The following is a 24,710-nucleotide window of genomic DNA, read 5'->3' as shown; positions in this document are numbered from 1 at the left end:
GTTTGGACACCGTAAACAGCATCTGATTGCGATGCTGCTTCGCTTCGCTTTACGCCAACGGCAGCACGACCGAGCACTGTTTCCGAAGAATCCTCCCCCGCAATCTCCAATCCTAATACTCGGCGATGGCGAGTCCATCACGTCAAGGTCGTTCTCGGCTACGTAGCCCTGGTGAAGCTGCTTCTTCAAACCCTAATTTGTGATCTAATTCATGCCCTGGTTTGTGATTAAGCCTCAGTGTAGAGCATAATTCGTGACCTGGTTCATGAATTAGCTTTGATCAGTGCTTAATCCACGATCTCGTTTGACAATGGCGAGTTTATCTTTCGATTAGAAACCACAATTTTAAATAAAGCTCGACGATTTTATAGTAGGGTTACAGTCTCCTAAGTATTTGTTGAGTGTAGTCTAGTGAAATTTGTAGCCAAAAAATGGGTTCCAAGTCAAAATGTTTGTTAATTAAAGTATCATGTGTTGGACATAATGATGGACTATTTTCAATAGCTAAGCTTTTATGGACTTTTGAAGGAAGTGTTTTTTTTTTTTTTTTTTTTTTTTTTTTTCTTTTCTTTTCTTTTCTTCCACACATTTCTTAACTCAACCATGTTCTGCAATGTCAACAAAATTCTTAAATGCTTCTTAATATTTTAATATTTTAAGAGTGTAATGTGTGTATATTGTAAGTTGAGTTTTATATCGCTTGCCTTGCAGAAAGATAACAGGCTTTATCAAAAGCAATATTTACATATTCTTACTACATATCCAATTGTGCAGATGTATTTTTTATTCAACAAATCATTAAATTTATTTATTCAATACTTTAATGTATAGAATATCTTTTTTTTGTTTATTTTTTATTTTTTATGTATCAACAATGTTAAATTTTAAAAATTTCATCTTAGCATTTTTTTATCATTTCATTTTATCAATTAACATTACTTTGCATTGGTTTGAATATACTAATTGCTCCTATGATTTTAACATCAAATGATATTTTCATAAAATCCAAAATGTTCTCAAAGGAGCTTGAATTCATATATATATATATATATATATACATACTAGTGGAAACCAGTGCCATTGGCCATGAAAAAGGTAATAATATTATAATGATTATGGAATCCCTATAATGATTAAGTTGTAGCTCACCAAATGTATATGTATTAAGAAAGGGTGATCACTCTAGTGACGCATGTTTATATGCTATGGTCTGGCTATTGGTGCACATTCAATCAAAAACAATGGAATGCACTACCTCCTTTGCCCTAAGAGGCCTGGCTTGGATTGTGACATAGATCTTCTCTTCTCTGTTCTTGACTTGTGCAAACTGAGTTGCTCCACCTCTCTCAATAGCCATAGTCATGGTTGACACTATAGGCCTATTATGTGAATTAAACCACCACTAGCCTTTGTAGAATTGTGGCTTAATTGCAGAATAGAAGTGTGTCCTTCTAGTACATTATTGTACATGAGCCAAAAATACATATCTTGAAAGCCATTTCTTTGTAGTCAATGCATTGTCCTTCTTTGGCATTCTTGGTCATTGCTTGGAAGTGCTTTAGCTATGGTAGATTACATAGCTTGCATGTAATTTGGAACAAAGGAAGAGCTTGCCAAGCTCTTGACAATTGAGGTGATTCATAGAACAATTGCATTATAGAACAAACTACCTTGCAAATCACACCAAAATAAAATCCTATCATAATAGCAGACAATGAACAATGAGGCAAAGAAACTTCACAAAAAAATACACATATGAGGCCTTATACACATGATGTCTTGCAGAAATGCACATACATGCATACAATGTCTTGTAGCATGAGCAAAACATTCTCATCTATGTCAAGGCCCTCAAATTGGCAAGTTAAGTTTTGATGAAAACAATGAAACAAAACTTTTGATGAAAATAATGATGATTAAGTAATGCATGCAACCAATTAAAAATGGTTTTTGTCTCTTCTTGTTTATCTCCTTGGTTTGTCCCCATCAATTGTTTCATGTAATAGATATATGATTTTTATTTTTGAAAAGCATAAGTATGATTTGAAATAATAAATTCTCTACTAAGAAAATTAATTATAAATTACTAATCAAATCTCAAGCATCTTACACTCTAAAAACTTTGGATACTAAGTCTTATAATATTTGTAAAGTAACTATTTTAAAACATCAAATTTAATGTAATGAAATATAATTTTAGACTTAACAAAAACAAAAGTAGGTGTAAAAATTCAAAGTTTGATAAAATGAAAACTGAATTAGTCATTGCATGATTATAAGTGACTTTTAAACTAATACCATTCATAAGAATGCAATGTTTTTGGAATAAAAATGATACCAGTGAACAGAGTGATTTAATGTGGATATTTTACCAACATGACTTCACAAATTTTGTCAATAAAATTTTAGACTTGCAAGTAAATTATAAAGAATCAAAAATAAAGTTAACCAATTGAAGTCTCAGTGAATCAGGTTAATAAATTTTCCCATCTTTTAATTGATATAATGACTTGAACTTGGGGTTTCTACATTTTATTTATTTTATTTTTTTTATCTTGCTCTATATTAAAACAATGAACTATTACTTCTAATTTTTGACCCTCTATGAAAACCTTCATTATTTGTATAGTAAAGCATTGAGTTGTGTTAATAATTACTTTGACAAGGTAGCTTGAATATTACCAAACTTAAATATTTTAAAATAAAATAAAATAAAATAAATACTGTCATAAAATTTTAGAGGTTGTACATCATCCATCTTTCAGTTGTCATCTTTCTGTTATAAAATTAAGATTATGAGGTCAAAAACTTCAATAAGATATATGACGATAGAATTTCTTTTCCCAGCTTACCAACTAATATTTTACTTTCTGTTTTCAGAATTATATCTACAATTTGACTTGTACAACAATAAATAAATTCAAAGCTATATAAACATATATAAAACAATTAGGATCCAAGATCTTTGCCTTGTATATGTAGAAATACTGTTATTCACAAGATAATTAAACATTACCCAAATTTTTCATTTCAAAATAAAAAATGTATGATTTTTGGGAATAAATAAATAAACATACATACATATATATATATATATATATACACATACACAAACAGACATAAAACACAGATAAAAACCTTTATGAAATTCCTGGCTAAAAAGTATTAAAATTGAGAAACTATCTGGTTTATATCTCTGCCTACCTATGATAAAATTTATACTTTTACTTTCATGTTTCTAATTTCTTCCCCCATAATATCATTCAAATCCAGAATATTATATTTGTATAAAAAAAATATGTATATATATATATATATATATATATATATATATAAATTCATTAGAATCCACAATATTAGATTACAGACCATATTAAAATAAATTAGTTTATATTATTATTATTATTATTATTATTATTATTATCATTATCATTATTATTGTTTTTAGTATTTCAAAATAAAACAAAAGATATGAGGATTAATTATTGTAGTGAAATTGCTTCATAGAAGTAGGGCCTTTCTTTGTATTACCACAAGTAATGATAAAACTGCTTTGAGTTCAAAAGAATGTAACTTCAATGTTGTAGTCATACCATTGGTGACTCTTCCATGGTTGTGAGGTAGTTGGGTAGATGAGTTTATACGAAGCCTTTCTAGATTTCAACAGCAAATGAATGGAGCTATCAAAATTACATTCTTGTAGAAATCCTAAGATCTTTCACAAACCTAAAAGCTATCAAAAATGTTACAAATTTTCTGAAAGTGGTTCTCAATTTTTAAGGTATTTATGTAAAATCTAAAGAATTATCTCTTTTTTTTTCTTTTTTTTCTTTTTTTTTGTATTAAACCTTGCTATTAAATGTAAAACATGGTCTTTGAATACTTTTGTAGCATGTGTAATATGAGCTTCCAAATATATTTAACTAAACATGTATAATTATCTAAAGTAGTTTCATTAATTAGATAATATGTGTTAAAGATTTAAATATAAAACTTTAATGTGAATTCCTATTACCCATAAAATTTTAATAATTAATTTTTAAGAACCTTAAATATTACCAAGGTTCTTAAAAATTTTAAGGTCTTAAAAGATCTTAAAACATTTATATATTACAAAAAATAGATAACCAAGCTTTTATATACATATAAATATGATAATCCGAATCTAGCATAAACTTTTATATATATATATATATATATATATATATATATAATTCTTAAATCTATTATATTATTTTATTCAAAAACTAATTTAAATGATAATATTGATGACTAATATAAATATTCAAAAAATATTAAGTAAGATCACATAATGTATTTTTAATACAAAAACTGATTGATTTCAAGCCTTCATCTGTATTATTTCTGATGTTAAAAAAAAATACCTTTATAGTGATTATTAAGATTTGCTATTTGCTTCCATTTACTGGATTTAGTTTTAAAGGATAGGTATTTTTAAATATATATATATATATATATATATATAGATAATAAATATTTCTTATATGATAAGATTTTAATCCAAAATAAATAAAAAATATGTAAAAAGATTAGAAGCAAAATTGTATGTTGCTATAAGTCTTCTATAATTTAATTCTGAGATTTTATAAGATAATCTATTAAATCTTATTAAATTTTTAGTATTTCTTACAAATTGAATCCTTAATGAATGCATTTGCAATTATGTATCAAAAATCGAAAAAATACTAAAAATATTCAACCAATTGTAATCTTTTACAAGAAGAAATTTTTTATTTTTTTCATAATTAGTTCAAAAATAAAATTTAGTATTTTTATAAATATAAAATACCTTAATATTTATTGAAATAACTATATGACTACATTATAAGTATCAATGTCTTTAAAGAATTTGTACAAAAAACATGTTTGATAAGTATCAATTCCAAAGTATTAATATATATAGTATAAGGTAAAGAAATTTTTATATATTAGTTAAAAACTCCTATTGTATATATATTTTAGAAGAATTGTTTAAAAATCAAACGTTTATAGTATTATTTATGTATTAAATTATTTTAATTATTAGTATATATAAATATATAGTCTTGAAAATGAAATTTAATAAAATTCTTTTTTCTTAGAATGCTTTTGCTATATTATTTCAATTTGGTAATTTCATCTCTGTTGATTAGGTGTAAACAGATTATAAATTTTTTATTCTATTCAATCTATTGTAACCACTAAGAAATTAATAGATTTTAATACAAGTAATTTAAATCTTATACTTTGATGTACTTTATGGGACTTAATTTAGTTTTAATGTATTTAATATACTTCTTAGAAGTGGTTATTTTTTAAACTATGTAAAAAGGAAAAGAAAAAATAGAGTGTGTTTTTGAAATGTTTTTGTTGCCTTAAAGAAAAAAACCCTTGAAATGATTTGTACAATTATTTAATACTTCTTCTTTGGAAAAAATTCTGCCTCATCATTCTTATAGATTATTGTTAACTATTACATATTCTAAAAATACAATGGTTATATGCTTTACTAGATTTTAGTATTAATCACAAATTTTATGTTTATTGTAATTCTATTTTAGGAATAGTCAATCGAATTACCAAAATAAAATAAAAAATTAACTTAAATAAAAGCTATTATAAAAAAGAAATAACCGAAATTTATTTTAAAATATCTAAAAAAGTTATAAATTTTTAATTGGATCTTTTTATAGTGCAAAATATATTTTTTAGATTATAAAAAATAATTGAGTTAAAATGTGAACTTGACTGTATAATTTTAGTTCAAAGTCAACTTAAAAAGCTATAGTGAGATGAATAAAACAATTATGCTATTTATTGAGTAATAAAATAAATATATAAAATCCAGAATATTCTAAATAAATCTAAAATTTATTAAATTAATGAATAAAATTATACATTCAAAATATAATATTTGATTGGAAATTACAATTTCTATTTAAAATATTAAATTTTATTCTTCATAATAGTATTAGTAGATATTATTGATAGATATAGTTCTATTATTTTATTTTATTACTATTTTAATGAATTAATTATTAAATCAAAAAATATATAAAGTAAAGCATTTAAATTAAGCATTAAGAAAACTAGACAACCCTCTTACAAATAGAAAAATAAGTATATAATAAAATATCATATTCTTCTACTTATAAAAAAAAATATAATTATCATCTCCAAATTGATTCCTTTGATTTTTTTAGAGTTAATAACCTCATAACATAGGACATCACAAGTATGTTCTTAGAGATTTATAGAACAATAAAGCTATTTCTAAAAGACCAATTCACCTTGTCATAAGTTCAAATATTAAGTATTTAAAGTATATATTATTTAAATAGAAATTAATTAAATTAAATGTTAATTATAATTACTAAATTATATATTTATTTATTTTAGATTTTATTTATTTATTTTTAGTTTTTTTTCTAATAGATATAAATTGTATAATATTTTTATATATAAAAAGAAGTAATTACCTCCATCTTCTACTATATTAAATAGTAACTAAATATTAGAGGTAGAAGAAATTTGAGGTTGAAAGTGATGTTAATATAAGTTGAATTTTTTTGTATATTAGTGCAAGTATGACATTAATAAGTACACAAAGAAGCTATCAAAAATCTCAAAATTTACTATTTTATTTTATTTTATCTAAAATAGTATCATAAATAGAAGTCAAAGCCAAAATACTAACAATAAGATTCAGATAGTATAGAGCTAGAAAAAAAATCTTATACCTAAAATTTATATATTTTTTTATAAATTTTATTTAGCAAGACAAAGAACTTATAATAAAAATGTATTTCTTATGAATATTTATTGATAAAATTTTAAAATAAACCTTTTGGATTATTACAGAACTTATGGAATTAAAATCAAAACCAAGACTGTCAAAAAGGACACATTATTTCTCAAGTAGATGATGAGGTACAATATGTTTAATACCATAAATTTATAAAACTATCTTAATACTTGTTAATCTTATCGGATATTATGGCTAAATCAGATTGCATTTCAAATGTATTATTTAAAAATAGTTGTAATGAGTTTGATAATAACTGAATATTTAGGTCGTAAACTTGCTTAAATATACAATATTATAAATAGATTGAAAAATAATTAAACTCTACTTAGCTAAAAATTAATAAAAAATTGTAAAAATGTCATTTAATAATTTTTTTTATATCATCAATTTTTAAAGAAATTTAAAATTTGAATGTTTATTTTTGAATTTCTTTATAAAAGACATAAAAAATTACAAAAACATAAGTTATTTCAGTAAGCACAAAAATTTAAAAGTAAGTAAAAATTAATAGGAATAAATTAAATAAATACATCTTCCTCAAAAAAAGATGAAAATAGCTTTTGAGATTTAAATTGAATTTTTACGTGTTTTATTTAGCTACAATAACTTCTCTACAAAGTTTTCTATATATTTTTTTACTTCTATGAAGCCACTATAAAAATATCATGTAAGTTGGATACTTGGCATATAAGCTTCATAGTTTTTATGAAGCTTTTACATGATTTTTTTGAGAGTTAATACTTATAAATGTAAGATTGAGGCCATTGTTAGTCTTATCAATGTTGTCCTTGAACTCTAGTTTTGATTCAAAATTATTATTTTTTTATACTTGACAATAGTTATTACAAAATTATATATATGTTATTTTTTCAAAAAAAATCATATTAAAATACTATTTTTTACAATTCTATTTAGATGTTTTTTCTTCATATTTTTAATACTGTTTTTTTATCAAAAAAATTTAAATATAGTTTGAATTTAGTATTAATTTTTATAATTTTAAGGAAAAAGAAATGTTAACTCATTTGCATAATCTTAAAATATTTAATATTATAATATTAAATATTTTAATAAATAATAAATTTAATCTGGTACAATTTTTTGTCTTAATAAAAGACACTGTAAATAATTAGTATAAAAATAATTTTACAATTATTTTAAATGATAGACATATTTATATAGTAGCTTCCTAAAGCAAGATTTATGTAATTTTTGTCAAATTTCTGCTTTGATAACACTATCTTCTCTGAGGAAAAATAACAAAAAAATAAAAAATGACATCTTACATATAGGTTTTTGAAGTAATGAAAATTTAGTTTTTAAATATTTTTATTTTTTTAATATATATATATATATATATATTTTTAAATTATGAAACAAATTATACAAATTAAATTATATCTTTGAATGCAACCAGTAAATTCTCTAAATTCTCTATATCTTAAAATATAGCTCACTTCGTGCTTACAATAAAATATTAATAAAAAATAATGGATATTATTTATAAATTTATTTAATATTTATTATAAATTTTACTATAAAAAATAAAGATATATATATATATATATATATATATATATATATATATTGTAAAAGAACAACAAATGTTATCACTCAATTAAACCATAGGCTTAATTTGATAGTATACTTCAAATTAATCTTAGATTATGTTTTGTCCAAATAAAACTAAAAAACTATCCAAAAATTATTAAAATTTTATGGATATAGTAAATTTAAATAACATTAAGATGATATAGGTATTTAATAGTATTAAAATTTTTACAATTATTATTAATTATGAAGTCAATAACTATACAATAATTATGGTGTATATTATTAATCTTATATATATATTTGCTTCTAATCACCAATCACAAGTATATAGGTATATTAGTTTTATTTTCAAAAGAATATACATTTATATATATACAAATTAGAAATCTTTGTTATAATGATACTTTGTAAAATCCTAAGGACTTATTCCTTAACTTAAATATTAAAAGATAATAAAAAATAAATAAATATGATAAATATTGATAAATTCTCTATTATAGCAATAATTGTAAAAAAGAAACCTCAAATAAATAAATATAAGTATCTACCTTTGGAATCTCAAATTTTTATTGAATATAACAGGAGTATAAACAATGGTTGCTCCAATATTAAAAAAACAGAATAAAGTTGTTTGTAAAACAAAAATTTATACTAAGTAATTAGAACACACAAGAAGGAAATTCTATCCACAATATGCAAAAGGTTAACATTTTGTAAGAAAGCTATGTTAGCTGCAATAATTGTTAAGCAACAAAAATATAATTAATCTTTTGGCAATAATATATGTCCTTTTCTTAAGCGGTGTTATATAACTTATATATATATATATATATATATTTATATATACATTACAGCCTTTAAATCATATACAATTAAAGAAAAAATTTATAGTATACTTCCAAAACATGATATCTACTTTTCAAATGTATAATTATAGTTAATAACTTAGCTCTATTATTTTGACAAGTATGTTGTAAGAATAAAAAATAGAAATGCAAGTTATTAGAAAATAATAAACTCTTTTATGCTTCACTACAAACTAGAAGTATAAATATTTGTCATCTAATTTGTCTATGTATAATGCTCCTTGTACAAATACATATTCTCATTTGTTTGAAAACAAAAAGGAAAAAGAAACAGATAGTGAACAAAAGATAAAAAGAAATTCTAAACATCAATTTCATGTTTAATCCAATGAATAAGTTTTCCCTTTTCTTAGTTTAAATTTTTTAGAGATTTCTAATGTGGTTTCTAACTTTAATAGAATAACCACATTCTTGCAGTTGAAAATAAGTTAGACATTCATGTCTACGTGCCCTAACAACCTACCAGAAACTTTACAAATAATTTTTTAGTTTTGAAGATAGAGCAACCATATACCAATATTCCAATCAACGATTTTGCTATCACTTGCTTTGCTAATCCATTAAATCCAACCAACATGAAACAAAGAATTGTTTGCAAAAATTCTACTAGAATAAGACTACAAGGACAAAGACCTACTAAACAATGGTTCACAAAGCAAGCCAATTTCCTTAAAAGAAATTATCCACTCTTGAAGTTTTCAATCTTACATGAAAATAATAAATAAATAAATAAATAAACAAACAAACAAACAGCAACTAAGCATGTATTCCCACTGCTTCATGCATTTCCACCTCATAATGGCCAGTTCTCTCCTATGTACCTAACATGTACATGAGAACACTCACTGCTCAGCACTGATAAGAACTTGACAAGACCTAAAGAATTGTATTTTAATATGGTCCTTATAATTGAAAGGTTTTGTAACTTAAAGCATTGTGAAATTCATTCATTACATTTAAAAGTTTAACTTCTAAAAATGTATGTATATATTTGTGTAGAAAAGTATTAAATAATTATGGTCAATTAATGCAAATTGTACATGAAAATGCTCTTAGTTCCAAAATAAGGCATATGTTAATGTTGGCAATAGTAATAAGTTATTGTTCTCTTGTAATCATCTCAAAAAAAAATAAAAATAAAAATAAAAAAATACAACAATCTAGATGATAAAAAGAGATTCACAAGGCCTAAATTGGAACTTGCTAATTATGCTCTAATCTTGTTGAGTAACAGTCCTCAGAATCACTCATGGTTTGAGTGCCTTGCAATGGTAGTATTCCAAAGCTCTGGTTGTCAATTCTCATTTGCTGCTCTACAACTGCTGTATATTCAAGTGAACTACATACTTGTTTTGATGCCCATGAGCAGCCAGGCAAATGAGTTGGTTAAATTGCTGGAAAAAAGAGTTGACAAAACTAGGGTTCACATTTTTCCTACATGGGTCTCTTTCATACATGTGGTTGTATCACTCCATACCCATGTGGTAGGCCTCTATGGTTTTAGCTGATGTTGATGATCCAACCAAGTAGAAGTCCACAGAACCGTACTCACTGAAAGCTACCAAAAAAATAAATTAATTTAAAAAAAAACTCTGGGAAAATATTAAATAAAAATAAGTAAAATCATGGTTATACATACTCTATCTCTCAACTTAGCAAATTCAAGATAACTAGCTATTAATTTGTGAGGTTCATATCAGCAGCAATTGTCGATAAGGCTGCTGCTGCAATTGTGAGACTCAACAAGCTTCAATCCTGTCGTGTCACCAAGTTCATAAAAGAGGTAGCATAACTGAACTTGGGATTGATTGGGTGGAATTGGGCTGGATCAAATTCACCATCAAAGGGAAATTGGTCATAACTACTACCCACAGGTACTTCTTGATGCAATTTCCCACCACTTCCACCACCACTATGTCAAAATTGAAAAAGAATGACAAGGTATTGAATGAAGAGGGTGTACACCACCATGAATGAATTTGCAGTTATCCCGAGGGGTCCCATTCATGGCCATTGTTACATACTACCTTATGTCTTCAAATTTTGATGAATTTCAACCTCTCTGCAATGAAATGAATGACCCCCCCCACCCAAACTACCTGACCTTGCCCCACTCACAAGCAAGCAATTAGTTGCACCACAAGAAAGGAAACAAAAACCCACGTCTGTCTGACTACTATAAATGCATCCCACAGAGACTGTGTGAATTGCAATCCACATCACAAAATATACACCTGGTGTTGGTATTCTCCACATTATTATCCAGGCTTTGGCCATACTAACAGTAGTAGTCAACAACTTCTGTGTTTCCCAAATCGCAGCTCTAGCTCTACTATTGCAAAGAGGAGGAGGAGGAGGAGAGGAAAAGATCCACATCAGAAGGTGTGTGACAGACAGCTGATGACAAGCAATGTCACATGATGCACACCTTGTTGACATTGCAGGGTCAAACTTTTTTTTTAAAACAATTATTCATATGGTTTTCATTTCTTCTACTTTTTAACTTTTTGTTTTTTAAGCTTTAATTTATTTTTTCATATCTAGGGAAATTATCTGTTTTTTTACAAGGGGGGCAACAAGATTGACCCTTGGCCTGTTCACAGGTCAGGATGGGGACTGAGCATGATGCCTCATCTTGCTTGTCAACAACTTCAGCAATGGCCTATCTATTTTTCTTCTTCTTCTTCTTCTTCTTCATTTTTATTTTTTAATTTATTATTTTAGTATGTTTGTGGATGTTGTATTGATGTTGTATGATTTGTCGCAAGATGGTGATGAGTATGGGACAAGGATTCTGCCAGGCTCATAGTGATTGATGACATGGCAAGGGTGCCTACAGTGGCTGCAGCTTTCAGTACTACAACACCAGGAGTTGAAAAAGGAGTAACAAAAGTGAAACTTATATATTTGTCCACGCATACACACACACACACACACACACATATATATGTATATATGTTAATCATGTGTTTTTTTACTTGTGACTTGGTCACAGCTGTAGATGGTTTGTGACCACTCTGTGAACCTACACAGCAGCATCACCTCCATTTGTTGGCACAGTGGGTGTAACTTTGTTGTTGCTCTTTCTCCTATTTATTTATTTTTTGTATGATAGTTAGAGGAAGTTTTAGACTAGGAATAATTTTGATTTTACTGCGCCTTCAATCACACCTGTTGAGAGCATGTTACACAAGTAAATGAACCTGGCCACCAGAGGCTGAGGTGTCTCAGGGGATTGATTCACTCTCATCCAACCTGCAACATAATGGTTTTGTTTTATTTATTTATTTATTCTTACTGCAAACATATTGGTGGTGCTCAAAAGGAGGTAACTTGGATTGGAGGGCACAAGAGTGGTGAGTACTTTCTGGACTGGTCATAACTTTGGAATAATTGCGACCTTTCAATTAAACCACATTTTTTTTTTAAACGATTGGAAAGAACTTTTTTCACTTTAATAGAAAATCAGCTTTTTTTTTTTTTTTTTTTTTTTTTTTTTGTTCTTTTTTCCTGAATGGAGTTTCAACTGCATATAGTCTGCATGCATCAATTTTGTAACTCCCAATTCAAGATTATAGCTGACAAAAAATATGAGTCAAACAAAAATTATAATTATAATTCCATTCCATCGTATTTGAGCAAATTTATTAATCCTACAGAAGTTTTCTTGAACTATGTGTATGCTGTTTTTAGTTGATATATGTATTTTTGATGGATATGTTTTGAAAGATAAATATTTTAAGATTCAAAAATTACCTATTATAGAAGCTATCAGATTTAAGTATAAAAATACCATTCAAATTAATAATCACCCTAATCTTGCCTTTATGTATACAATCCATTTTAGAATATCAAAATTAAAAATTTGATGGATTTTTTAAAAATTGTGTTTTATTTTGATAAAAATAAAATAAATTAGATTAATATATATACATATATATATATTTTTTTCAATACATATATTTTTTTCATTCTGAATGGTTAAAAAAATATCAATTTAAACAGCTTAAAGATTATTTTGATAAATGTAATTGAGGTAAATCAATATCAAACTGGTGTTTTAAAATATTAAAGTGTTAAACTTACTTGCTCAGATATTAAAATCTAGAATATAATAAAAAAGCTTAACCAGAATATTAATACTAAAAATATGAATATCATTATATCATTTAAATAATTGCCTATCTATATCAGTACTATAAATACAAAACAATTCTTAGAAAATGAATATTAACATGAAGTAAATTTTTAGAATTGAATATAAATTTCAAAATCATTTATAAGATTTTATTTTTTATTGTATTTTATTTTTGGTGTTTTTGATAGATTTTATAGAACAAGAATATTATAATAAAAATCATATTGCATTATAATAATTATCTAAAACTTATTTTTTTCTTCAACAACATGGTTATAAAACTATTCAAAATAGCATTAAGATTTGGTAAATTGCCTAATAATATTATTAATAGTTTTTACATTTTTTTTGCTATTTGAAACATATCAATAATATATTTTTTTGAATGCACAAACATATGTACAATATATATTTATTATTATCATTTGAAGGGTTTGAATTCATATAAGTAAATATATACATATGTATTTACATATAAGTAAAAATTCATCTATATATATATATATATATATAAAACAGAAAATACTAATATTGTGAAGATTTTATATTAATAAGATTTTGTAGAATCTTTTGTGTTATATTTTCTAACAACTTATTGTAAAGCAAAGGCATGTGAGACAAATAAAATTAAAGATGTAAGAGAGTACAAATATTGCAGAAGTAGTCAGAATGCTGCAACAAAAATATTTAAATAAAAATTTCTTACCATATATTATTATGTAAAAAAAGGAAAGAAAAAAACATATCTAATAAAAGATGATAACATACATGCTTTTCAAGTAATCAAACACAGATAAATGACCAAGCAGTTGTGGATCATTTGAAGAAACAAGGGTAAGAATCCATGAGTTGAAGAGAATTATGGTCTATTATTAAAACAACAATAATTATAATTATTGCAAAGTCAGGTTGAATTAGCAAACTGGTTGCTCAAAGTCACACAGTTAAAAATCATCAACAGCAACGCATCTTAACAAAAACTTCAACTGCAAACCAACCCACATGTACGTGTTGATCAAATCTACATGCATGAACCCATTTTTTCCTGCATAGAAATTAGTGCAATAAAAACTGTTGCTTAATTGCAGCTGTAGACTTTGACCAAGCCAACTGATTAGTCAAGCTGCTTATCACAATTAGTGGTACTGCATCCCATCAAATCCAGCTTTTTTGCACTGCAAACTGAGTTGGTGGAAGAGCCTCCTCCAAATCTTTACTGTATTTCGTCAACCTCTTGGTGGGTGTTTTGGTTTGAGGACTATGGCGGTAGACTAACATAACCCTGAGCTCATTGGCAGCTCGTTGTGATGTCTGCACGGCTGCGTTGAAGTACTTGACAGGTCTGGAGTCGCACTTTGTCATGAGATTAGGTTGCAGTTCTCATTAGGCCTTATTTCGTCACCAGTCTTATTTACTTTGGAGTCTGTGTGTGCTTTGAAGTTAGTGGTATTGGTGTCTGGGTGTGTGTTACAATGCCCGTGAGCTGATCGTCTGCGTCAATCTCTAGCAGCTGCAGAGTCTTCTACGACGAGGACCTAGTTCTCAACCCTGGTTTCAGAATTCTTGGAATGAGGGAAAGATAACGAGAGGTCCACATCTCCTTATTAATCCTGCATTCGGAAATTTATTAGGTTGGGGTGGTAACTGATAGTCCTTCGTGGCTGGGATTCTTGCTGCAGTACCACCAAACTTCTGTTGCTACACTGAAATCTGAGAGTCTGCTTCACATTGTCCATTCTTCTTGGATTGCATGTTGGGGATTTGGGTGCTCACACTGCAGGCGTTAGGTTGGTCACATGGTGACGAACACCTTTGAGCATTGCAGGCTGAGAATGTTTTCAGGGTTCCGAAGGTGGGCAGGGGTCAAGTCCAAGGTTTTGTGAATTGACTATGTCGTCCCTCACGTTGTGTCAGTGCTCCACGCCTCCCTTCTCATTCCATGTCATTTCGCTGGTTGGAGCAAGGAAGTCCTTCTTCAACGTTTCCTTCGAGTCCTGCATTCTTCAAAGAACCTCATGGTTGCTGATTCTTCATTTTCGCCGTCACACCAAACATTTGAGCTATCTCCTCCTGTGCTCGGACCAACCGTGGGTGTTGTACCGTGTGCAGGTTGGCTTGTGAAGACTCAAGGCTTTTGGGTAGAAAACAACGCAGAGTTGCTCCACGTAAAGCACTATGAAGATGGGAATAAAAATGGCTGCGCACTCGATGCTGCATCTGCTTCTGGTTGCTGGATTGCTCTCAGGTATTGCGTTGAAGATTTCATGTTAAGTGTTCTATTCCATTAAGTCGGAACAAGAATTTCCATATTCTCTCTATTTTTTTGACAAGTAACAAGTCTTGGGAGTAAATTCTGTTATTTAAGGTCAGTGCCCACCCAAGCGAAACTCACACTTTCTTCCGTGTATTTCTCCTCCATTCTCTATCCCAATCAAAATCTTTTCGCTTTAGTCTTTTGAATGTGACCCCAACTACGATGTATTGCCCGAAGAGTGCATTGGTGACAGCTATTTGATTGATATCGTTATGAGTGACCACAATAGCAGAACCGATCAGTTGCTCTCCTGCATTGTGTTAGCTGGGGATGACATTCCTTTCGAGTTCGATTTGTAGCATTGTGTGGCCAGTTTGGAATTTCTTAGGGGCACGTGCACTTGTGGTACTGGAGTAAGTTAATTTTTAATGCAGCTGTTACGTATGATTCGAGTCAGCTTTTTGATTTGAGTGCTTGCTAAATCTGGTTTTGTCACTCTGAAAGTTTTAAAGCTTGTGACCAAGTTTCTGTTCCTAACCGTAGGTGCAACAGCAGTACCTTTATCACAACAGGCGAAGGTAAATAATCCGCGTCCCTCCATGTACCCTACATCTGTTCTTCATACGCTTCTTCTTCTCTTTTTTATTTCTGTAGTTAAATGTAGTTAATTATTACGCTAGAACTTCTAAAAAACGGGCATGGAGACAAGAATAAGGAATTCACGTCAGAGGTTTTGAGTCAGCGCGATTCTTTGAAAAAGTTAATCGTTGTTTGGACTATTGATTGCACAGGACGCCTGTGGTGCTGTTTTGAGCCATTCTCCTTTTGAGGCATTCACAAGGAACTCTTCTTGCTCTGAAATCGCTTGTTAACTGGGTTTGTTTAATGTGGTGTACCCCATGCGTAGATTGTTTTGAGATCGACCTGAAATTCAGTTCAGTGTGGTTAGCTCGAGTCTTCTTTTCGCTTTGATTTATATGAAGTTTTCATAAATGGGTGAGCAGAGGTCTCAGAAGCATAAGGACGAGGACTGCGCCAACTCCTCGGTTGAGGTACTAATACCCTTCTAAAAAGTTCCTCCCTTAAGAATGCGCTCTGACCAGCTTCCAAAGAATCATGTAAAAGTTGAGTTTATGGTATGTGTCATGAGTTTGTTGCAGACCCTCCTTTCAAGTAGTAGGGAAGGAGGCATTGTGAACATAATTTTCCAAAATATTATATTCCATTCAATCTTCAATCCGCTCTTTTCTTCTCTTATATTCTCTTATATTTATTTTTATCTTATCGCATATTTTATTTTATTTTCTCTTTTCCCCGGTAACCTCTGGTGTGTCTAAGTTAGACTTAGTTTTAGTACCCATTGGTGTGACAAGCTTATTTGAACCAGCTAATTAATGACTTATTGACCCCCCATTGCTGAATATAATCCAGAAGCAGTAGCTTCCATTGAAACAGCCTTCCCTACACCTAATTTCTAGGCTCTTGTTTAGCTTATGTATCTACCCTATATGTCCTCCAAAATTTTCTGTTGATAATCTCCCTCATCATTCGTGTACTGTAAGATTCTTTTCCATCACAGTTATGATCCTATTTATCCTTATGCTTACCTCTCACTCCTACGCTCCATTTCCAGGCTTTTCATGAAGAATGGGGTATCACCCAATTAGCAAGCGGAGTGGTGAAACTCTCGAATGGGACTGAGTTGCAGCTCTTCCCAGCCTCTGACACTCTTCACAAGCATATCATGAATTCCACTCGACGAATACTCGGCGACTTCCGCCAATGCTCTCCGTGCACATGCTGTGATCGGTCTAGAAGGTGGTGCCTACCCACAGTGTGCTGCTACAACATTCGGTGTGGTGTGCGGGGGTTACCTTTTGGATTGTGTTCCTTCGTGCCCATCTCCTGTACCTGCTTTGGATGCCGGAGCTGATAAATTCACCTCGACCTAAAACCATGGTATTTTGCAACTGCGGTCAAATTGTTGAAGGCAATTCGAGTGGGTATCGTGTTTCTGTTGTGGAAATGGCAATAAGCAGCTGCATTCCCGAAGCTGAGGATGGTTGCTATAAGTTCCAACATATTAGTTATTCATGTAATACAAATTTATTTGTACTACATTTGTAATGTGTTAGCCTAAATTTTACTCTTGCTGTGCATGGTCCTGTACTGTAAATCATTGTAGTGAAAAATACTCAATTTAATGCAACTTCAAGGCTCACGTCATGTGTGGAGTAACAAATTTTAGTCGAAATTCAGTTGAGCCTTCCAAACATCAAAAATTAACCTTGTTTTGTGTTGCTCTTAGACTAGATTAATTTTGATTTTTTTTTCTTCTTCTCTGGCAAGGCCATAATGAAGTACTTCTAGCCTTGAGTTCTATGGATGATGCTGGTGTTGAGAGGAACTTTTAATGTCCTTAACCCATTTGATTTTTCACATGGAAGTTTAACATTAAGTGTCCATAAACTGGAACACCTAAGAGCCACAAAAGTATACAACTGGCCTTGTGTAGAAGGAATGTCTGCATGTAAGAATTGTGCTGTACACACTGGGTGAAAAAGCCTGAGATTCATGTGCACCACATAAAGATGGCATTTGATTGGCTAGACACTTTTAGGTTATTTGTTGAGGTTGTTGATGTCGTTAATTTTGCAAAAATATTATGAATTGGCAAAGTGTTTTTAGTTACTATGTGCAGTGACAGTATGGTTGATTTGCACATTTTCACTTGGTTTTGATAACTTTAATATATTAAATTAGTAATTAAAAAATATTTTCTATTGTGATATATATATACATATATATTTATACTTATTGAAATTAAAATTATATCATTTATTTTCTATTTAATTTTAAAATTATATTTTATCACTAAAAAATTGTTGTACAAATATTTAACTTGGATGTTGTAAATTCCGATTTTGTAAAAACAATCAATATAAACAGATTAATAAAAATCAACATTAGATTATTATAAATTTGACCTTGCTTAATATTTGGCAAGTAAGTATAAATTTTTACACTTGCCAAATATTAAGTAATTTATAATATTAAATTTATACATAATTATTAAATTTATACATAATTATACGTTAAATTTATACATAATATTTGGTAAGTGTATAAATTTATTATACATTATTATAAATTTGACCTTGCTTAATATTTTTATGACAAGCATATATTACTTAATAATATTAAATTTTATATACTGTGCATATATCAAATAATAGAATATCATAATTGGTGCTTATATCAAATAATAGAACATTCTATTAATTTAGAAAATTTTAAAATTATTATGTTGTAAACATTACGAATAAAAATTATTTATTTTTGTGTATATGTCTACATACACACACATAATGTGTATAGTATAAATCTTATGTATTAAAATAGTCAGTTTAGAATATTTTTTTCTTATACTCTCCCATCTAAATATTTGATTTCAACTTTTGTTATTTTATGATGTAAAATAAGAACAATAATTTTAATAAGGTGGCAAATTATTATTGTTATCATGTTATTTAGTAATGTTTTAAAATTGTTTACCATTTTTAAATTTAAAAATAAAATTAAAGACTAAAAATCGTATTATAATTAGAAGAAAATGTTTTCTTGTATTTTAGATATGATCTTCAGTTTTGAATAAAAAACATTTGCAAAAAATAATTAACTGATTTAAATAAATTAATTTTATAAACTATTCTTTTTTGTTATGTAAAAAAAAAAACTAAGAAGATTCTATAGATTTTTTTATTATATATATATATATATAAGTTTTTAAATTATTACCAATACTCTCACAAATATATTTTTAAAACAATACAATTGATAACTTTATTGCAAAACTTTTGGACACTTATTTTAAAACATATATTGATATTTTTATTTCAACTAAAAATAATTAAAAATAAATATAATACTTGCTTTATTTTTATAAATAATATTGATTTAATTTAAAAAGAAAAAATAATAGATAATTTTTTGGTAGATATACTAAATAATTTAGTTTTGAAAAAAAATCTATATTTAAAATAAATTACTAAATTTGAAAAATAAGTATAGTAATTTTAAGATTTAAGTTAATAAATAAATAAAAAATAAAAATTTATTTATTTATTATCTATATTTTTATTAGATAGGAGTAGAAATGGTTCTAAAATTTAATAAATTGAGCTGTAGATTTTTAATAATGTGTGTCATTTTTTTATGTAATTTTTTTCCCCTAAATTCTTACTTTATCTTATTCTACTATATCTCTTATTTGCATTTCGAATTATTTTTTTTGCTCTAATTCTTTGCTTATCCATGATTGTTATCACTTCAATCTGAATATGTTACACATATTCTTGCCACTTTAAGTGTTAATTTTAATTTTAATTAATTAATTATTATCAATTTAATATATATTTTTTATGGAGATTTCCTATTTATTTTTAGTCTAAAAATCCTATAATACCCACATCAATCACTGAAATGAAGTTCAAATAAATCACCAAAAAAATGTCTTCTTAAATTACTAGTTTAATTTTAAATCGTCTGTTGGTTTAATATATGTCTAACACCTTCTAAGAAGACTTTTCACATTATAACTTCTCAAACTAGTTTTTTTTAACCTCCTTTAATACCACATTTCTAACAACTGAGATTCAATTACAAGTAAAGTTTCTTATGATATTTTTATTTTTTTTTTGAAAAAAAGATCATTTTATATTTTAAACTAAATGATCTTCTTTGATTTTATTATTATTATTTTTTAAATCGAATCTATATTAGCTTCTAATTATTGTTGCTTATTTTTATATATACTTTTGGTCTATCTTCTTTTTATTTGATATTAATTATTATATTATATTTATAGTTTAATTTCTATTTGATTAGTTTTTAAAATTTAGATCTTTAAAAAAATTATTTTTATTAAAAAAATAATGTAATCTTAAATTTTTTTACCATTGTAGCTTGTCTTAATATTATTTAGAAATTTTTGTTATAATCCTTACACAATTTTATGCTATAAAAAAGCATTGGTCCAGCTACTTCTATAGACACACATACACAATAATAATACTAGTCTTAATATAAAATTTTAATCTTTTTTTATTATCAAAAAGATTGTGGTATATTAAAAAAAGTATAGAATTTCTTTTTATTGTAGTTCTTTGAATGAATATAATCACTAATTAGCTCTTATAAGCTATATTTAATACTTTTTTCTTATAAAGTTAACACCTTCAATACACATTTGTTGTAGTTTATATTTTTGATATATTTATATTGACCTTCATTAAAATTATATCATTTATAAATCAAATAATTAAGATAAAACTAGTGCATTTTTTACATGTCTTTATTTTGTAAGTCACCTTAACATCTAAAAAAATATCTTAACATCTATTTTTTTAATTCAATACTTGAATATTGTAATTAATTAAAATTAATATCATTCTATATCTTAATTTTTTTCTTTTAAAATATTTTTTGCTATTGATTATTTTTGATCTTATAAAAAACCACTATTATTTGATCTAATAAAAATATCTAAATATAATTGAATAATATATTTTATTATTTAATGGAATAAAAATTTATTATAATTTTATTCTATTTTTTTTATTCTATGCATTTAAGATTTCTTTGCTATTAATCTAATGATCTATTATTAATTAACACAATTAAAAAAAATAGAGAATTATTAGACAGATATCTTCTTTTTATTGTGTGAAAACCCTCTTCCTTCTTTCTCCACTAAGCCACACACTCTTACATACACATAGTAATATCATTGTCATATCATTATTATATAGTTCATGCCTTTGCCCTCTTATAATTTTATTAAATTTTTATCAAAATTTTGGTTTCTTGATAAATTTTAAAGTTTTTATTTATGTATAGAATTTTCTTAAAATCATAATTATAAAATATAATAAAAATCCTAATTATAATAGATAATATTAAAATTTATCAAAAGACCAATATTTTGATAAAAATTTACTACAATTATAAGAGGGCAAGGACATGAACTATAAAATAATGATATGAAAATGGTATTACTATGTGTATATATAGATGTGAAGTATGGATGGATGTCCACACAATAAAAGAGAGGCATCCACTATTAAATAGCTCCCATTATGTCATTTTTGTAGATTTTTTTAAAGATTATTTTACAAAAATAAAAACAAAAAACCACTATTTAAAGTTTTTAAATGTTTTCATGTATCATTTATCTAATTTTTAAAATTATATCATCTTTATTTTTCTTCAATTTCTTATTTTAAATTTTTTTTTAAGAATTTATTTTTAAATCTAATTATTTTTTTATAAAATTTTATATATATATATATATATATATATATATATATATATATATATATATATATATATATATATATATATATATATATGTTATTATTTTTGTCATTAGTCTTCTTTAAAAAGATTTTAATTTTTAATTTTTAATTTTTTAAATTTAAATTTTATAAATTAAATAAGAGTAGATCAATATGTATAATTTTTATAACCATTTTTATTTATTATATATAATATGTTTATTGCTAATACACATTCTTAAGTTTTATGGACATATATAATTATTTAAATAAGAAGTATTAGGTAGAGGGTAAATATAGGTAGATTTGATAATATCTTATGGAGAAGCTTTATAGTTATGATTTTGACTTTATACGTGTTTGTATTTGATTGGTAGGTTAGAAACTTAGCCAAGAAGTTAGCCACTTGTTATACACATTAGCAACTTATGGTATAAGTTGGCCATGTGGTACATATGGTAGAAACTTGTCTTGTAAGTTATATATGTGTCTTGTAAGTTGGACACATGATAGAGGTTATAAAAAATGTTATCTTATAGCTTCTAATTAGATAGTATATATGGAAGAAAAAGTGAAGCATTCTTTACTCTTGTCATTGCCTTTCTTATTTTTATTTTAATTTCAAGAATCTCTATTATTTTTATCTTTGGCAATTTTCAATTTAATTTTAATACTATATTATTTTTTAGTAAAAATATATATTTTTAAGGTGACACAAGAGTGTATTTAGGTTTTTATTATTTGTAAGTCATACCCTTGATAATTTGATAAGAGTGCTAATTCATTATTCTTCATTTATTTTAGAAGTAGCTGAATTATCTTACTTCTATAATTGTACTTTAAAAGTTACAGATTACTTAACTTTAAATTTGTATTTTTTTTGTTTTTTAGCATTAGTTTTTTCTTTAAAGAGAGTGGACTAATCTTCTTTGTGGATATTTTTATTGAATATCAAAGGTTGCATATTACTCTCCTCTATTTTGACTTGTAAATTTCTTAAAGTACTATTATTAAGATGACAGGAAAAATTATGGATGCTACATTAGAGAAAAATAAAAATAGATTTATAACTATTGTAGATCTTCATAAGTTTGTCAATACTTCTTTTAAGGTAAAAATCTCACAAATTATCAATGCCAATGATGAAGGTACTATTCCTATACATATCATAGAAGTACGCAAGGAAGTTTAATATTTATCCTAAAAAGTTGTACAATTGAGAGAAGCAAGTAGAAAAATCTTATAATTAAATCTAAAAAATCTTATTATTATAAGTATAATGAAACAAGGATTAACATGCTAGAAAATTTTAATGGAAAAAGATCAAAACTTTGAATTTTTTTGCAATAAGTCAAGTTTTATTTAAGATTGTAACTTTTCTAATATAATAATGGATTTACTCAAGTTGGATTCATAGGTGCGCTCATATTTATAATTACTATCTTTTGATTTTTATCTTTAATAAAAAAAGATTATTGACTCTTCTATGATCTAAACTCATTTTTGGAAGTATTTACAATTTTATTTAAAGAAAATAATTTAAAAAAAAATAGTAGAGACCAAATTCCTATTGTTACAACAAATATCATGTTTAGCTACCATATACATTGTTAAATTCCAAAATATTACTTGCAATATTAATTAGAATGATAAAGCCTTAATTAATAATTTTTTATATAGATTAAAAAATAATATCAAAGACTTATTATTAAAAATACCAAAAAAAATTACTTTTATTATTTAAGCTATTTTATGTAATAATAAATTTTTTAAAAGATACCAAGAACAAAGATTTGGTTAAAAAGAAGCAAATTAAGTTATGACAAAAATTCTTACATTTTTAAAAAACTTATTCATCAAGGTCTAAACCTATGCAAATTGATACAATATGTTTTAAATCTCTCATTGAGCAAGAAAAGACAAAAGATCGTTGAAAAAGATTATACTTATATTATAGAGATTTTAAGCACATTGCTTAATATTTTCCAAAGTAGCAACTTAATCATAAAATAAGAAGTATGGTTGCCAAAGAAGATATTATATTAAAAAACAAATTTGTCTAACCATAATAGGAATTGTGTGGCTAGAATCTTACGTAACATTCATTAAATATCATAATCTTGCCTTAGATCCTTCATCTTACTTTATTATAGATGTTAATTTAGGAAAAAATTATAAAATATTTATCTTGTTAGATTTATGAGCCTCAACTTGTTTTTGTAGATAAAGACTTCATCAAAAAGAAGAAATATCTTGAGTGAAAAAAACTAAGTCCATGCACGTAGAAGTCATAGATGGTTGTTTGTTGTCTTCAAGAGATATCATTTTTACAAAAATACATATTTAATCTAATATTTACCTATATAATTAAATAGAAGTAAATAAAAATAGATTTATTTCATAATATTTTCTATAAAAGCTTTCTAGAAGCTTTATAGAGATTATTTTGACTTTACATGTGTTTGTAGTTGATTGATAGATTAAAAACTTAGTAAATAAGTTAACCACGTGATGGTAGCTTGCGGAATTAGCTAATTATGTGGTGCACATAGAAAATTTGCATTGCAAGTTAAAATACATGTCTTGCAAAGTCAATACATTTTGAAGGTCTTATAAGACATTGCCATGAAGTTCCTAATTAAGAGTATATATGGAAGCAACAATGAAGTCTTCTTCACTCTTATCAATGTCTTTTTAGTTATTAGTCTTATTTCAAGACTTTTTAGTCTTCTTGTCTTTAGCAATAGCCATCCCA

At 26.5% G+C, this 24,710-nt stretch overlaps 1 protein-coding gene across 9 annotated transcripts; it reads left to right on the top strand.

Moving 5' to 3' along the window:
- The first annotated feature begins 14,534 nt into the window (after nucleotides 1-14,534).
- On the top strand, nucleotides 14,535-17,841 carry LOC112284402 (uncharacterized). 9 transcript variants are annotated; one of them, XM_024524161.3, is made up of 6 exons: nucleotides 14,567-14,706; nucleotides 15,476-15,611; nucleotides 16,164-16,198; nucleotides 16,412-16,450; nucleotides 16,625-16,672; nucleotides 17,254-17,841. In XM_024524161.3, the coding sequence occupies exons 2-6, from the start codon at nucleotides 15,542-15,544 to the stop codon at nucleotides 17,551-17,553; spliced, it is 492 nt and encodes a 163-aa protein (XP_024379929.1). In that variant the 5' UTR covers nucleotides 14,567-14,706; nucleotides 15,476-15,541; the 3' UTR covers nucleotides 17,554-17,841. The 9 variants fall into 9 exon arrangements, with proteins under 9 accessions (XP_090108107.1, XP_024379929.1, XP_090108105.1 ...); XM_024524160.3 differs by lacking the exon at nucleotides 14,567-14,706 and adding an exon at nucleotides 14,815-14,955; XM_024524158.3 differs by lacking the exon at nucleotides 14,567-14,706 and adding an exon at nucleotides 14,815-15,218.
- The last annotated feature ends 6,869 nt before the right edge of the window (nucleotides 17,842-24,710 follow it).

The sequence above is a fragment of the Physcomitrium patens genome, chromosome 7, assembly GCF_059467195.1.
Source record: "Physcomitrium patens ecotype Gransden chromosome 7, ASM5946719v1, whole genome shotgun sequence".
Taxonomy (NCBI): Eukaryota; Viridiplantae; Streptophyta; class Bryopsida; order Funariales; family Funariaceae; genus Physcomitrium; species Physcomitrium patens.
The sequence above is the reverse complement of the archived record's forward strand: the minus strand, read 5'-3'. Positions and strand labels throughout refer to the sequence as shown.